The 17,361-nt window shown below is 28.3% G+C and overlaps 1 protein-coding gene across 1 annotated transcript; it reads right to left on the minus strand.

Annotated features, from left to right (window-relative positions):
• Positions 1–3,122: 3,122 nt before the first annotated feature.
• Positions 3,123–17,344, minus strand: LOC111615367. The gene is made up of 5 exons (XM_023356784.1): positions 17,248–17,344; positions 15,963–16,122; positions 6,557–6,714; positions 4,678–4,814; positions 3,123–3,797 (listed from the first exon to the last, which is right to left on the minus strand). Exons 3-5 carry the CDS (start codon positions 6,684–6,686, stop codon positions 3,753–3,755), a joined length of 312 nt encoding a protein of 103 aa, XP_023212552.1. The 5' UTR covers positions 6,687–6,714; positions 15,963–16,122; positions 17,248–17,344; the 3' UTR covers positions 3,123–3,752.
• Between the last annotated feature and the right edge of the window lie 17 nt (positions 17,345–17,361).

Below are 17,361 nucleotides of genomic sequence, written 5' to 3' on the forward strand. Positions count from 1 at the left end.
TTTGTATATAGGTGACATTTGTGAGTTATAAATCCTTTGTACAATTCTAGAATGTTCAACTGCCTGTTGTTACTTGGAGGGGTATAAACCTGGCAGGGAAGCAGTAAGGTCATATATATTGACACATGATTGGGGAAAAAGATTTTTCTTTTTTGGTACTATCACAAGAGAAGTATGAAGGCAATCAGTGATGAAAATGTTGTTGTGCAAGGGAAGAACTACAAAAGTGCACAGGCTCAATTCCAACAGATGAGTCAACTAGGACAAGGCAGCAATTATATGACAGAGTTTAGAAGGTCTTCTCTTATAGTGTCACCACTCTCCCTTTTGTTTGGCTGTGTAATGACAATAAGATTTTTCATAAAAAAGGAAATTTGTGGGATTAGGCTAATATGGCATTTTTTGCAACTAGATGAATTGAATGATTGTAATGGAAACCTGAAGATTTGTATTTTATGAATACTTTCTGATTATTGTTTGTATCAAATTGGATGTTAATTCAATTTAGAAATGAGAAAATAAAATCTTACAAATAATCCAAAATATATGATTACTGTTTTACATTAGTTAGTTATTTGAAACTGATTAATAATAAACTATTACAAAAATGCTAGTTTAACTAGGAAATCTTTTGTAATTTTATTTTTGTTTTAAAAAATTTATTTCAACAGATTTTTCCAATATCAAACAAATATATGAAATAAAATAAATGTAATTTTTTTGTTTTAATTATTTGAAAGAATAAATTAACAGTAAGAATCATATTTTATTTGAAAAAGTTTTGTACAGACAGAGTATTGTAGTGTTTCCTGTATATTGAAATCCACGGAGTATCAAAGACAAGTATTGTGACAAGGACTCAATCATTGACCAATAACATGTGCACATGATTGACAAACAAAAATCTTTATTCTAACAGCATGATTACTACGACTCAATTTACACAATATATCTAATTCACAACTTAAAACTTATGGATTTACAAGACTATATACACACTTCCTTTTCCTCATTTACAGTTAATGTACTGTATACGGAAGCCCTCAGCAGTCCACAATAATATATTAGTTGTGAATGTGACACGGACACATGCATTCAAAACACCAATATTATGAAACTAATAGTTCTATTGGCAACCTCAATGTAATTCAATGCACAAGACATATCTCTCTCATTGCCATTCCTTAATTTGGTTTGATGGAAAGGGATTGTACTACTCAAATTGAAGATAGTCCTTTTGTCTAGACCAAGGGTTGGCAACCTTTCAGTGGTGTTGTGCCAAATGTAAGTTGTATTGTTATTCTGAGTGCTGACATGATTCTATCAAGTTTATTATATATATGTTATCAAAATTAGTCCAGTTATAATGGACTGCAAAAATGCATAATTTTGAAGTTAAGTTGTTAATTAAATTATGTTCTTACATGTGAAGCACTTGCATAACACATAGATGGTGACATGGAGCATAAATGCATGCGCTGTAATTAGCAGTGGCATGCCATGATATTTGATGATAGGGAAGCTGTGTTTCTGTAAGAAGCCCAACTTCCAGGAAAAATCAGTTAATTGCATCAGTGATGGTCTCAGATCCATTTGTTCAATAAGCCAGTAAAAACCGTAGACTTCTCTAAATGTATTTTGAATAGATTATTTATCTGACGTACTTAATAAATAAACAAGTTCAATATAATTAATTACCTCTGTTATTACATTCAATAGATTCCATATGCTCTCTAAATGCAAATTCTTGCTTTGATAAAAAACATATAACATCTATTAATTTAGATATATTATATCTATTAGCCATAACTATCTCGTTATAATTTTCAATATTTATTTTATATTATTTACTAATGTTAAATTCTTTTCCGCTTTTATTTCCAAATTGCTTCAATTTTACAAAAGAATCAATGTGACATTTACAATTTTTGTATCTTATGTCAAGGAGGTCAAGAACTTCCTGTTGGACTGCCAATTTTATTGAACAAACTTGACACTGACAATATTGAAGAAAGTGGATTATCGACAAGGAGAATGGGAGATATCCGTTAAAGAAGGAGAAAAAATAACTAAGGAAAGCCTCCACGATAGGAGTAGATGATTAAAGATGACAGTAACCCTGCCCAGTATCACGATACATCCAGAGTAAAAACCCGGGTATTTCCATCTTCCTCTTATTCTATCCTTATATTCTCCCTCTCTTTCCTTCTTATATCAATAGTTTGTAAGTAGATTAAGTATAGATATAAGAACTAATATAAAAAAATATATATATAGAGTTGTTTTAGGTATCTCAGATTTTGTATCCTCACTGCCTACATGTTGGGATCCAATGTAATGTACAAAGAACCTGATAACATATAGCAAATTAAAGAATAGTTTGTAAATTAACAAGAAAGTGTTTATTAATCATTGTTTCGTTCGCAAAAAAATGGAAAATATAACACTTCAATTCACCGGTGGTTATCACACTTTGATGTAGAGCCATCATGTGTTTACTTCTGAATATGGTACTAAATTGAAACACTTGCAACAATAAAAATTTCATATAATATTGAGGTCTATACATAAGTTTGAGTTTAAAAGCTGTGTGATTTGATGAAACAATGCTATTTACAATGCAAAATTCAGATACTGAGGACTCTGTTTAATATTTATAGGGAAGATTCATTCACAAGTGAATATTGGTGCATTATGAAGGTAGCACCATATAAAGGAGGAAGTTGCTATATCAAGATATGACTATATTTTCTTATCATTGTTTTCTTTAATTTAATATATTTTTATTTCAGAATTTCTTTTTATGTTACCAATACTGTAAATTGTACAGTACACTGTGATTAATCCACAGTAAAACTTCTACCATTATAATTTTCATTACTGAATTACATTTTTATGTAAACTTTTTAATATCAGTTGAAATCTTTTAGGAATAGTGTGAGCAGTCATTTCAGTTCAATGTTAATCATAAATATTGAGGTTGAATTAATTATAATATATATACAGTTTAACCCGATTATAACGACATCGGATGTAACGACAACCCTAATATAACGTCAAATTTTTATCGGTCCCACGATTTTACTATACTAGATAATGTTAAAAAACCCACTTGTAACGACATAAAACCCTGTTTTAACGTCATATTTGAAGCACTCTTAAATTTACAAAATTAAATTATAAATTTTATTTATCAAAGAAAATACTACGTGTTCAGTCAGAGTCCCTTCCTAGAACGATTGTGGGTGGTACTGTCACCACCTGATTCGGTGGGGTGAGATGCGCCACCCCTTTAAACGACGTGACAGTGGGTTAGTCTGCATAGCTCTCATACTCGTGTTGTAGTTTACAATCTAAAATAACTGACTTTTTTTAAGTGAATATTTTTATTGTTTTTTTTTAATTGATATACATTAATTTAACCTAAAAGTGAAATATATTGGACTTCATGTCCATTGATAGATAAGCAAGAAACGAGAAAATTATCATCCAGGCGTTAAAACCGAAAGTGCCGCCATTATCGAAACTTGACAAATAAAAATTTCTTATAAAAAATAATTTTTGAAATTTTTAATTACATCGTTGTAAATTTAGACATAATAATGTAAATAAAGTTGATTTAAATATTTAGTTTGCACTTTTATACATACGATATTAAATTAGATGAATTTTATAATAGATTCTTAAACAGACTTGATACTTTTGTGGGACTGAAATTATGACCCCGCAGATAACGACACTCAGTTATAACATCAAAAAACTGCCGGTCCCATGGATGACGTTATAAGCAGGTTAAACTGTATATATATATAAATTCACATTAATTATGTATTAAAATTAGTTTTTTGTTTTACATAGATCAGAATAATATTGCATTTGTTTATTATCTAGGAATGTTTAAACTTAAATAATTCAGGAAACATTTAAATTAACAATGCAACAGTATTTTAAGGATTTTTATTTTACTTAAAAAATGGTAACATAGTGTATAATATCGTGGTATACTACCATGATATTATATTTCATTACAAATATAAATTTTATAAATATATGCAAATCAATAAAACACAAAAGCATTATGAATAAAATAGAGCATTGATTATCCGAATACCAATAAACTGAAACATCAGTTAACTGAAAGTGTTCCAGTCAGCAAATTCAAATTTCCGCTAGGGGGAGAGTGCTGTGGCGCTGCAGCACTCTCCCCTCCCTGCCAATCTAAACTGTAGGCCTACTTTAATAAACTACTTTACATAAGGTATGTATTTGTAAGATGTGTGATACAAAATATATACAGTACAGTTTTGTGTTTAATATATTTTTTGTAAGTGATCAGTTATCCAAACAATTCCAGTCCTGAATTGTTTCAGATAATCTATGCTCTTCTGTAAATAGTTATAATAATAAACTTTATCTTATACTTAGGAAAATTAATAAGCTAGTATAATTTTTGCAATGATGTGAAAAATACACACAAAATCACTAGCCTCTGTTAATATTATTGGTTATATAAATTCATTAAGATAATACTTTAGCATATCTGAAAAATAACTATTTTAAAATTAGTAATGCTATTTAGCCTGAGATTACTATTCCCCAACAATATGCCACACAAAAACAGAAACTACATGTAACATACATAAATAAACACAACATAACATATAAATATATACTTACAATAAATCCATGTTTTTGATTTTCAACAGGTTTTTTTATTTCTTCTCTATCCACTGATTCATCTCTATTTTTATTTTCAAATTCAATAGTATCTTCAAAATATTCTTCAATTGTATCAAAATCTCCAGAACGTATTACTAAAATTAGCATATTAATTGAAAAATTATAACTTTACCAAATATATATTAATCCAACTTTAAAAAAAATTAATGTATAAAACAATAGCATGTCTTAACATTTAATAAATACAGTGGGTGATCGGCTAACGAACAAATCAGATAAAAAAACTTTTGTGAAAATGTTTGTTATGTTCAAACAACGAACACATGTTCGGATAACAAACACCTCACAAAACAAATACAAGAAGAAGCAACATAAAATAATGAATACCATTGACATCAATGTCCAACCCGATATATACTGATCAGATAGTATTCCTCCGAACTTTGAAACTCTCCCTTGTAATTCCAGCCTTTTATTTTTCTGACAAAAACAATTCTTTTATAGTATTCATGAGACTGTCGGGCAGGCAGTAAGTTTTGTCGTTAAGTTTTCGAAAGGTGAGAGTATAATAGCAAAGGTAGAGAGTGGGCAGATGTCTAATGTTGCTGGGCAGTATGGCGTGAACAGGTCTACAGTAGGCCGCAGTTCAATCTTATCTAAGAAAGATACAGTATAATCAAGAAGACTCAAGCAGCTAAAAGAGTAACAAAAATCACATCTGAGAAATAAAGAACATCGAAGAGTTCATAATGGAACCTGAAACAGATCTGATGACAGAAGAACACCAAGAACTCTTGAATGAAGAACACCAAGAAACTTGGCAAGATATGTTTTCTTCTGAAAACGAGGATTAATGCCGATATCTGCTGTTAAAGATCTTTTGAAAAAATGGGAGGCTGTCAGAACAGCAGTCTTAGAATGGCATCCAAACCAGGTTGAGGCTTGGGGATTTCTACAATTGCAATGCTATTAATTACTTATGAAAAATCCTGAAGAGAGAAAAGCAATCGATATTAGACAGATTCTTTAACTCTTTCAAACGGAAAAAACATGACTAATAAAAATGCAAGACTGTGTATTTAAGTACATTTTTTATTACATACAAATAAACGTAGTAAGAAAGTATATATGTTTTATTTTTGGGGGTCTCCAGAATGAATTAGTCAAATTTCCATAAAAACCTATGGTAAATCAATAATCAGTTAATGAACAATTCAGATAGTGAACAAAGTCTTAGAACAGATTATGCTTGTTAACCAATCACCCACTGTATTAAAATATCTGATAATTTCATTTCATTAGGCATTAATGAATCAATACACAACTAATTGTCCATTGATCAGAAAGTGGACAACTTTTTGATTGTTTTGTAATTTTGTATAAATTTTTCTTCTAGAATACTTCATAAAATTTTCAATGTTATGTGTTATTTTTGACTTACAAAAAATAGTTTATGAAAAATTTATATAAAACCCCAATTATACATAAAAATTATTTTCTGTTAATAATATATTAAACAGACATTATTATTATTATTATTATACTAAAATACTGTAATTTATAATGGAACATAACAACAACAGGCATGCAATAGAAAAGATGAAAGAATAAATGTAAGATATTTATACTCTTTGAAGTTTTGAAAAGATTAAATATAAATAAGATTACAATATATATTTTATATAAATAAATGCAGCCATTAAATATAATTTGAAAGTTTATTTATCTAGTAAATAATAATTCTGAAATTTCCGTTAGTCTTATCTTTTATTGGTTTTTGTTTAGATAATGTAAATAACTAGTGTATTCAAGTAAGTGCAAAAGATTCTTAGATTAATGTAAACACACTAATAAATTCTAAAAATACTTTTTTTACCTCTATAGTGAGTCTCTGAAACTTTGTTATATTTTCTTTTTTTTTGATGAGCTCGAATTCGATCCAACTTAAGTTTTATTTTTTTCATTGTTTCTTTTTCAGCTCTCTTTTGTTCCTGAACTTCTTTCATATGGATTTCATATAAAAGTTCAGCACCTCTAAAGTTATCAATATTTGATTTAAATGTTGAAAATTTATAAATATTTACACACAATTTAAATTTTTAATTTTAATTTTTAAAATTACAAATTAGTCATTCACAGTAACATATATATAATATAAAATAAGTAATTTAAAATTATGTGTGTTGTGTATATATATTATATAAGTATCAGAAGAATTTGTTGTGAAAAGTTTTAAAGTCTAAAAATAGCTGAAAATGAATTACAAGTGTTACAAGAGACATTTAACACTTAATTTCAATAATAAATCAGTTTTAAAAAGTATGATTGGGATCATTTTCATCATCAGTATTTGCCTATGAAATCACTTATGTTAAGTCCAGGACATTACCTTAAGCCTCTTCTTTAATATTTTAATAATATCATAAAATGGGGGGCATATCTGGACAGCAGCGCTGTTGGTGATTTTTTGTTAACATTTCGGAAAGTAACAAGGAACTTGTGCAATTTTTTCCAGTTTTCTTAATTAATAGTGTTCTAAACTAATAAGAAATTACTAGATACAAGGATTAATAACAACTAATAACTATGCAACGTTCTCCTGTTAAACGTGGTCGACCTCTGCTAAGCCGAACGAAAATCAAAAGTAAAAGAATGCAACCAAACGCAACTAACATGAAACTAATAACAAATTATAACACAATAGTGGAAAATAGCACACAAGAATTTCCAACAGATTCAAATGGAACTAATATGGATACCACTCCACAAAATCTACCAGGTGAGTGCAGTGACTTTTATTCATCCTCGCTGTTAAATTCAAACAACACCTTAACAGCAGATCTATGGAGCAAAATCTTGGAATTAATCAATAAATCTAATGATACACTATCTTTACAAATGACATCAATAAAAGAAGACCTGAACTTAATACACAAAACGATACAAGAAAACAAAATACAATTCCAAAGAATGGAAGATCAAATAGACAACTTGAAACAGCAAATTGATAATTTAAAACTTCAAAAAGATCTAATGCAATATAAAATGGATACTTTGGTTAACGACTATCACTATAATAAAATAATATTATATAACTATCCCACTTCAAAAAACGTCTCTAAACCAGAAATTCTTAAATTTATTAATACTTCCTTGGACGTAAACAACATATCTCAAGATGAAATCTTAGAAATAACTCAAATAAATAAATTAACTAACCCAGTTATTAGAGTAACCTTTAATAATAAACAGATCTGAGACCAAGTTTTTAATACATTCATATCAAAGAAGCAACAAAAACTATCAGGAAATTGGGAAAATCTGCAAATTGCACCATATCTCACTAACAAGTCACGAAAAAGAAGGAAACAATTACTACCAATTTACTACGATCTAAAACAACAAAACCATTATGTTAAACTACAAAATGATATCCTAATAATAGACTGAAACAGAATAACATTTAACCTTGAAACGAGAAATTTAGTAAATGTGGATAACTTTCTTCCTTTTATCATAACACCAGAACCAACAAGTTGATATGGACAGCATAGTAAAAATCACTAGACAAAAATCAATAATAATAAAAAGGCAACTCTGATTATAAACTGGAATAGTCAAGGTCTAAAAAGTAAAATTTCTTCACTAAATATCTTTCAACAGAAATACGACCCAGACATAATTGGAATTACATAAACTTGAATTATATCTGAATCATCTTACAACTCAAACTTCTTAAACAACTATATTACAATATCAGTTCCAGCTCAAAAATCTCCAGGTCCTGGATGCCCAAGTGGAAAACTATGTATACTTATATAAAAAACATATTTGTAAAATACAACATATTGAAAAGTCGGATAACTATATTCTTCTTCTAATTGCAATGAATAAACCATTATTAAGTAATAAAGACTACAAATAAATAATATTAATGATTACTTATATTCCACCCAATAACCTATCAAAACTAAATGAAATATTCAAACTAATAGATTGCTGGCAACATATTACTCTGAATATACTTTTACTGGGAGACTTCAATGCACGCATAGCAGAATTAACAGAATCTACTTTTAAAATGTCATAATCTATCAAAAACATGTGAATTCTTCAATATTACTCAAATTCTGCAAGGAGATTCCTTTCATAATTATAAAAACAAATTAAACAATATGAATAAATTAGAACTCTATAAAATATATAATTACTTTACCAAATGTATCAAAAAATTGGAATACTAAACTAACTGGGTAAACTTGAAATAATGATCAACTGCATAACTATAAAAAAAATGTGAAAAATTACTTGTTCTTACATTATAAAAAATGTTAAATATATTATTAAGTAGACTATTATAAACAAATATTCACAGTGAATATTCTGGTAACAAATATAATAATATGTAATATCTCTTTATCAAAAGCACAAAAATGTTAACTAATTAGACTTATCAAAGTAAATTAGAAAAAAAAAATAATGCTTATTATATATACTGTTGTATTACTACTACTATTAATATAAAATGTGATTTGTAATTTTTTGTTAAACATATCATTGTTTAACATATCATCAATTCATTGTTAAACATATCAAAGTAAAACTAAAATGTAACTGATTATAAAATAACTATTACAACTATTGTACTGTTATAAATTTTCAATAATTTGTATTCTACTAATTTAAAATGTACTTCTCCCCCAACAACAGGGAAAATTTCCTACTGCTAAATAAAGTTTGAANCGACACGCAACGGAGAAAAATTTCGACATCGGATACATTAAACTACTTTTTCGTATGTAAATCAGTTATCCGGACAATCCCAGTCCCCAATTGATTCAGAAAATCGACGCTCTACTGTATCAACATAAAATGTAATTTGTAATTTTATTCATTGTTAAACATATCAAAGTAAAACTAAAATGTAACTGATTATAAAATAACTATTACAACTATTGTACTGTTATAAATGTTCAATAATTTGTATTCTACTAATTTAAAATGTACTTCCCCTCAGCAACAGGGAAAATTTCCTACTGCTAAATAAAGTTTGATGATGATGATAATATCATAAAATAATTCTTTATTCAATTTGTTTATCTTCAAATTTTCTTTCTTTCTGCAAAAATTCACACTAAACTTTTAATGATACTATATGCTAAGTACTCTATCATCTGTATGCTTCTGTACTACTATACAACTACCTGTATATGTTGTATGTATGTATATATATTATATATACAACATATAGTCGAATAAAAAGATAAATTTTTTTGTTTGTCGTTAATTAATTTGTAATTAATGTCCCGCTATTATGTATCTCATTTTAAAATTTGTACGGTATATCATGGTATCTCCTCCTCTTTTGTCCTGGTGTTACCTTTTTTGGGGTACAACGTTTGGAACACACTGATTGGTCAAGGGGAGTGCCACATGCAGAAGACTTACTTCCAGATGGTGAGAAGTATAAATTGGGGAACTTTCACCTTGTGTGCTCTCTTTTTTTTTTCCTTGGACTGTTCTAGAAGGACAAAAGGTGAAGTACTAGCAGGGACCTTAAAGAGGATGTTCATGGTGATCAGTCATGAAAGGGATAATTTCTACCAGACTGGGACAATCCATGTCCATCGTGCCTAATTAGTGATATATCAGCAAGTAATATATATGTAGTGTGTCAGGGATCACCCTAGGACTTCAATGGAACATTTCATTTTGAATTATTGAGGATCAGTACACACGTGCTTTCATCATATTTGGAGTCAACGTGTTATCGTGAATTCTCCAGGGCTAACGTGGGAATTAAGTGTAAAGAGGAGCGGGAGGTGTATGTATAAATGTGTAAATATTCTGATCTAGTTAGAACACGAATTAGTTGTGTAGTGTGAAATGATTGTGTTAATTGTACTACCTGGCTCCCATGTTATATGTATTGAGAGCAATCAGATTAAATAATTGTTTTGTTTTGATGGTTATGTACATGCGGATTTGTTCAATTATTGAGTCCTTATCATATAACTTTCTTCATACAATCTGTGGATTTTGATCTATGGGAGTTATTACACTTCTCCCTTTGACTATCATAAAACCATAAAACTAATTTTTTAGAAAAATTTTTGAAATTCAGCACCAACCATATAATGTATTGTTACTATCTAAACAAAAACATCTGAGAGATAAAAAATCGCACCAAGTAAAAACTTATGACAATTTAGATGACAATCAAAATTTTTCTTAGCAGTTTTTCATGGTAAAGATAAGCTTGGTACTTGGAAGCAATATCCAAAAGATTTTTACCTGTATTATTGTATTCTACTGTGGCAGTATGCCATGCCTATATACATAGGGGTTAAATATATGTTTTATATTAATCTTAAGCCTTTGACCTTCATGTCACTGTTTCTAGAACTTTCTCATCCATTCCTTCTCTACAGGTGGGGGCAACTGTTGTCCAAGAACAAAAAGGGGGAACAAAAAAGAGAGAAAATGCCTCGAGGGTGTCAGAAAAGAAAAAGGGGCATTTCTTGAGATAGCGTTTGAGGAAAGCAGACGGAAAGAGAAAGGTCGAAGTCAGCGTTCAGTAGGACAAGAAATAGACCTTAGGTCATTTGGAGAGAAACAAGTGAATAGTACTGTTGCTGAGACTGAGAGCTTTGTGAATACTTCAGGATTTTCAGATTTTTGATATAGAAAAGGACAGAAAAAAAGACAAATTGAGCACAACTCCCAACATTGTGAAAATTGAAGATCTACAAAAGGCCTGGGTACCCCACCAACCTTCTCTTTGTTTTCTTTGCACTTTTATGAGTCCTTCATCTCATCTTACTTTTTTCTCTTTGTTTTTAGTATATAAGTTAGTTTAAGATTGTTTAAGTTAGTTATAATAATTCAGAAATATATCTCAATTTAAATCATTTTTTGTTGCAGACACGTGTCACCTGCCTTTGTTCATACAAAAGGACCTATCGAAACTGTCTTATACATATAGGAGCTACATAGTTGGGATCCTAAAGAACCAAGTGTACAGAGAACCACGCGAAAAGGAAAATAAAGCTTTCCTTTTTTTTTGTGTGTACAACTTTGTATTGTATTGTTCATCCACATACACACCACACTACATTTCACTTCCAAGTGCCAAGCTTATTTTTACCAAAGAAAAACTGCTAAGAAAAATTTTGACTGTTGTCTAAATTTTTACATCTCAGATGTTTTTGTTTAGTTATCAGTTGTTTTTTTGTTTAATAATTGTATTATTACATCAAGACATAAGACAATGATGTGCAATTTGGTCGATGGTTGCTGAGCACTGATCAAACATGTAGCCAACAAAATTGCAGTCCGGCATTGTGGTGAAGTCACAACACTTTATGGTACAATTTACACTGCCAATCAAACATATCACTGACTGATGCTTTTGATATTCCACTTAGAAAAATTATAAAAGTTTTAATTCACATAACTTTGAGCTTTTGTTATTCTGAGTAACATTTTGAAGAAAATTCATTGTTTAGATTCAATTTTATCTTTATAAGTATAAAATTAAGCCATAAAAGTGAATTAGCTCTATGGGAACTTTGCCCCACCAGCCAGAAGTTTCACCATCACCTCATTCATAACAAGAAAGGCTTAAGTTTAAAATTTGAGCTTTCTAGACCAAATAGTTTCTTTCTAAGAGCATCTGCAGTGTCAGATAAAAAGAAGAAAAAAATACAGCTTGTTTGGTGATTTTTGCACTTTTCAATTGCTTATATTTCAGCAACCCCTTTATAGAAAATTTCTAAACTTTGCATTCTCTATAAGTAAAGAATTTTCTTTTGAACAAGATATTCAGAATTATTTTAGACATTTGGAGGGTGGAGAATCAACCACCAAAAATTGGAAACCCTGATTCCTATATATATATAGTCAGTCAGTGACTTTTTATGACCATTTCTGTTACTAGTTTCTGTAGATGTTTAAAGCCTAAAATTTTTGGCTTTTTTTTCGTAACTTATATCACACTATTGGTATAGAATTTATTATTGGATGTGGATATGCATTTTGGGTCATAACCTCAGCTGTGTTATTCCTGACATATATCATAACCTTTCACCTGCAGGGTTAAACCCGATATATCTCATTACAGTATCAGTACATTTTTGATACTGGATGTCACTATGCATTATAATTTTTATATTAAAATAAATTTTCAAAATATAATTTTTCTGTTTTATATTTTTCAATATATTTATTTTGTATATGCAAAATAAAAAAATAATTTTTAACAATACAGTAGCCATGATTATTATTTTAAAAAAAATTTTCATTAGGCTTAACATCGACAAAAATTCCACATACAATAATAAAGTCTATATCACACATGGACAAATGCGATTCTTTTTGAGTTGCATGCGGCTCTTGCTGAAAGTGTTAATTTCTGCTTTTTATTATTATTTTTACAATTTTATTTCCACAATTTTGTGAAAATATGTTTATTAAAAAAATTCAATATTTGTTTTATATTATATTTATATTATATAATAAAATCACGGTACAGAATTTCGGTACAGAATAAAAAAGTACAGAACTGCGGCTCCCATGCTTTTTGCAAAACCTACATTTCGGCTTCCACTGAACTTTTGCTTGCCCACCACTGGTCTATATCAATAAGAGTTCCTTGTGTGATGTTAATTACTGAAAAAAAAAACCAAAAAATTTTAAGTTTTAAAGAGTGACTTTTTTACTTGGCAGGGAGTCATTGCTGTGACTCTTGATTTGGTATAATATATCCCCAATGGATGTGAATTGTCCTCTTTTTCCATGACCTGACAACAATTTCAAAAACACCTCAATGACCCAGGCCTGTCTTTGGTACATGAGAGGCCTTGGGCCAAGAAAAGCTTGGAGGCCCCCTTAAGGAATTCGTAATGGAGGGTTAATGTTCATAAATTTTTTCAATTAGCTTTCTCTGCTAAACATATTGTTATATTTATGTTTAATAAAATTTATCAAACATATCTTTTGATTGTTTACTGTTTATAATCATTTGTTACTTGTTGCTCTATTCAATTTTGCATATTTTCAAGGTCTCAAATGTTAGGAGGCTCTTAATGTCTGGCTGCCCTGGGCCTAGGCCCGGTAGGCCTATACCTAAAGATGTGCCTGCAATGACCCTTCCAGATAAACCAATCCCATGAACTCCCCCTGAAAATGCTAACAAACACAAGCCAAGTAAAGAGCTAGAAAAATAAAGCCTGGAATTTTAGAAGAAAAGGGTTAAGAAGCAACTAAAATAAATAAAAGTCACACCAATGCCACCTTTTTGTGACATTGATCTGAACTATTCTATTGACATATGGAAGAAATTTTGTAAGTTGTCTCTCATCATAAAAGAAGTCTATGTATAGTTAATTGATAAATAAAACATAATAAATAAAAATTATATTCAAAGCAATTTGAGTAGTGTTTAACTTCCATTGTAATCTATGCAATATCAATCATACCATGGCATGTTCCAAAGGAAAGATAATGTTCATGTAAGTTTCCATTTGGGCTTGACTGTGAAGTATGCAAAAAAAAAAAACAAAAAACAAAAAAACCTATACAGTAGAGCGTCATTATCCGAAGGTCGGTTATCTGAAGGAATTCCAGTCAACAAATTTAAATTTTCGCCAGTGCTGTGGCGCTGTAATCTTTGGCTATGTCTTCGGCTACTTAAATATCTTATGTTTTTGATACTAAATTAACTTCTGAAATATAATTTTTTATTGTTTTTATATTTTTCAATATATTTATTTTGTTTGTGCAAAATAAAAAAATAATTTTTAACGATACAATAGTCTTCGTTAGGCTTAACATTGACGAAAATTCAACGCAAAGTGACACGCAACGGAGAAAAATTTCAACACGGGATAAATTAATATATTTTTTCGTACATAATTGGTTATCCGAACAACCCCAGTCCCCAATTGATTCGGATAAACAACGCTCTACTGTAATTGCTACATTAAGTAAATAAGATTAATTTAATTGTTAATTAATTTGGATTTCACAATAACCTATATTTATTAAAGAAACTTTATTATATTTAATTTATACAGATCGAAGTTTCATATTAATCATATTCAAGAAAAAAATAGAATGTGATTTAAAAAAATTATTTTTTTATCCTTTTTTCTGTCTTAAAAAAATGTATGAATTTTTCTGACATATGATAAAATTTTAGCAAATTGCTTTACTATAAAAACCTTCTGATATAGTTACAAATTAATCTTGCTACAGATCCAGGATTTATAAATTAACAAAAAAAAAAATTATTTCTACATAAAAATTTTATGACTAATTTTGTAATTATGGTAACTGCACAAATGTTTGAATGTACATAAATTAGATACTTTCTATAATGTAGTTTTTTCATAGTTATCATAGTTTTCATTTCATTTATTTTAATTAAAAGATAATTAAAATAAATGAAGTGAAAAATATGAAACAACTATTTATGTAATTTATTTCATTTTAGAACACTAAATCTAACAGAGAACAAAGATTTTTACCTTGAAGCAAGGATGTGTTGTGCTCTTATTTCATTTACAACATGCTCAAAATAGTAACTTTTAAAAAATAATTTTTGAAGCAACAGTGCTCCAAAACAAATGCCATCCCATAAAAAGCCAATTTCATTAACAGGTATTTCACATTCAGAATTCCTTGCACCTTTATTGTAATTAAGAGAAATATATAAAAATTTATATTAAAATTAATAATAAATTACTATAAATGCTTTAATTATAAAATCAATAAGAAAATAAATTTAATAGAGACTAAATTATAGATATTGTAAAATCATGTAACTGGTGTGTTATTTTTATTTTTAAACTTTCATTACATTTTATTAAAAACATTTGATATCTTAGTATCATAATTCATTGTATAATAGACAAAGCTGTTGAGACATTGTATGGGGCCCAAGAGCAGAACAGGCCCTTTTAGCCATTGTTTTTGTTTTTTTTTTTTTTTTGAATAAATGAAATATANATCCAGGATTTATAAATTAACAAAAAAAAAAATTATTTCTACATAAAAATTTTATGACTAATTTTGTAATTATGGTAACTGCACAAATGTTTGAATGTACATAAATTAGATACTTTCTATAATGTAGTTTTTTCATAGTTATCATAGTTTTCATTTCATTTATTTTAATTAAAAGATAATTAAAATAAATGAAGTGAAAAATATGAAACAACTATTTATGTAATTTATTTCATTTTAGAACACTAAATCTAACAGAGAACAAAGATTTTTACCTTGAAGCAAGGATGTGTTGTGCTCTTATTTCATTTACAACATGCTCAAAATAGTAACTTTTAAAAAATAATTTTTGAAGCAACAGTGCTCCAAAACAAATGCCATCCCATAAAAAGCCAATTTCATTAACAGGTATTTCACATTCAGAATTCCTTGCACCTTTATTGTAATTAAGAGAAATATATAAAAATTTATATTAAAATTAATAATAAATTACTATAAATGTTTTAATTATAAAATCAATAAGAAAATAAATTTAATAGAGACTAAATTATAGATATTGTAAAATCATGTAACTGGTGTGTTATTTTTATTTTTAAACTTTCATTACATTTTATTAAAAACATTTGATATCTTAGTATCATAATTCATTGTATAATAGACAAAGCTGTTGAGACATTGTATGGGGCCCAAGAGCAGAACAGGCCCTTTTAGCCATTGTTTTTTTTTTTTTTTTTTTTTTGAATAAATGAAATATGTAAAATGTTTCTTTATTAATGCTTTATTTTAAACATGAGATAATTAAAAGTTGATAGTCATTTCCTCTTCTTGTACGGTGAATAAAATAAAATCTTTCTGAATGTATTTTATGGTAATTTACATACGAGATTGTCAAAACTGATAATTATATACAGTAAATACTGCATGTAATAAAATATTAATATAAATATTTATGAGTTCCAAGGCTATCCACAGTTAAATGCAACTAATCAGTGAAATGAGCCATTCTGTTCTCTAGACATTTACATTTAATTAAACATTATATTTACACAGTTTTTTTGAAATATTTAAATTTAACATTATTAAAATTATTGTAAATGCTATACTTATTAATTTAATACAGTTAATTAAAAGAATTTTGAAAATTTTAAAAATGAGAATTTCCATATTGTTCATTTGTGTTTGTGAGACTAAAAGAATGCCAATTAAAAAAATTAAAATTTAAAACATTTGAATTTTATGTACACATCTATGATTGGTTAGCAGTGATATTTCTCATGTAAATTGTGTATGCACAAAATGATTCACTGTAAAGAAGTAATGGATCAAGTTTTTTTTTAAATTACAGGAATAACCTGTCTGACGAGTTTGCAATTGAATTTTAAAATCGGCATATAACACATCATTGTATAACTTGCATCCAATTTCACATTGACTTTTAAACACAGATAACTCATGGATTATCAGCATGAAATTATGGTAATTGCTTTACATTCTAGGAAAATTAACTGTTATTTCATTATTAATAACAAATACAAAAATTACAATTTAAAGAATCCTTACCTAAATATTTAGTTCTTTTTAAACACCCAACTCCTAACAAACTGATAATCCAACAGTGATTTTCATACAGTTTTAAAAGATAACTTGAACAACTGATTCCCTATTATAAAAATT

This window comes from Centruroides sculpturatus, unplaced genomic scaffold (genome assembly GCF_000671375.1).
Source record: "Centruroides sculpturatus isolate CEXI.00-Female unplaced genomic scaffold, Cexi_2.0 scaffold2456, whole genome shotgun sequence".
Lineage (NCBI taxonomy): Eukaryota > Metazoa > Arthropoda > Arachnida > Scorpiones > Buthidae > Centruroides > Centruroides sculpturatus.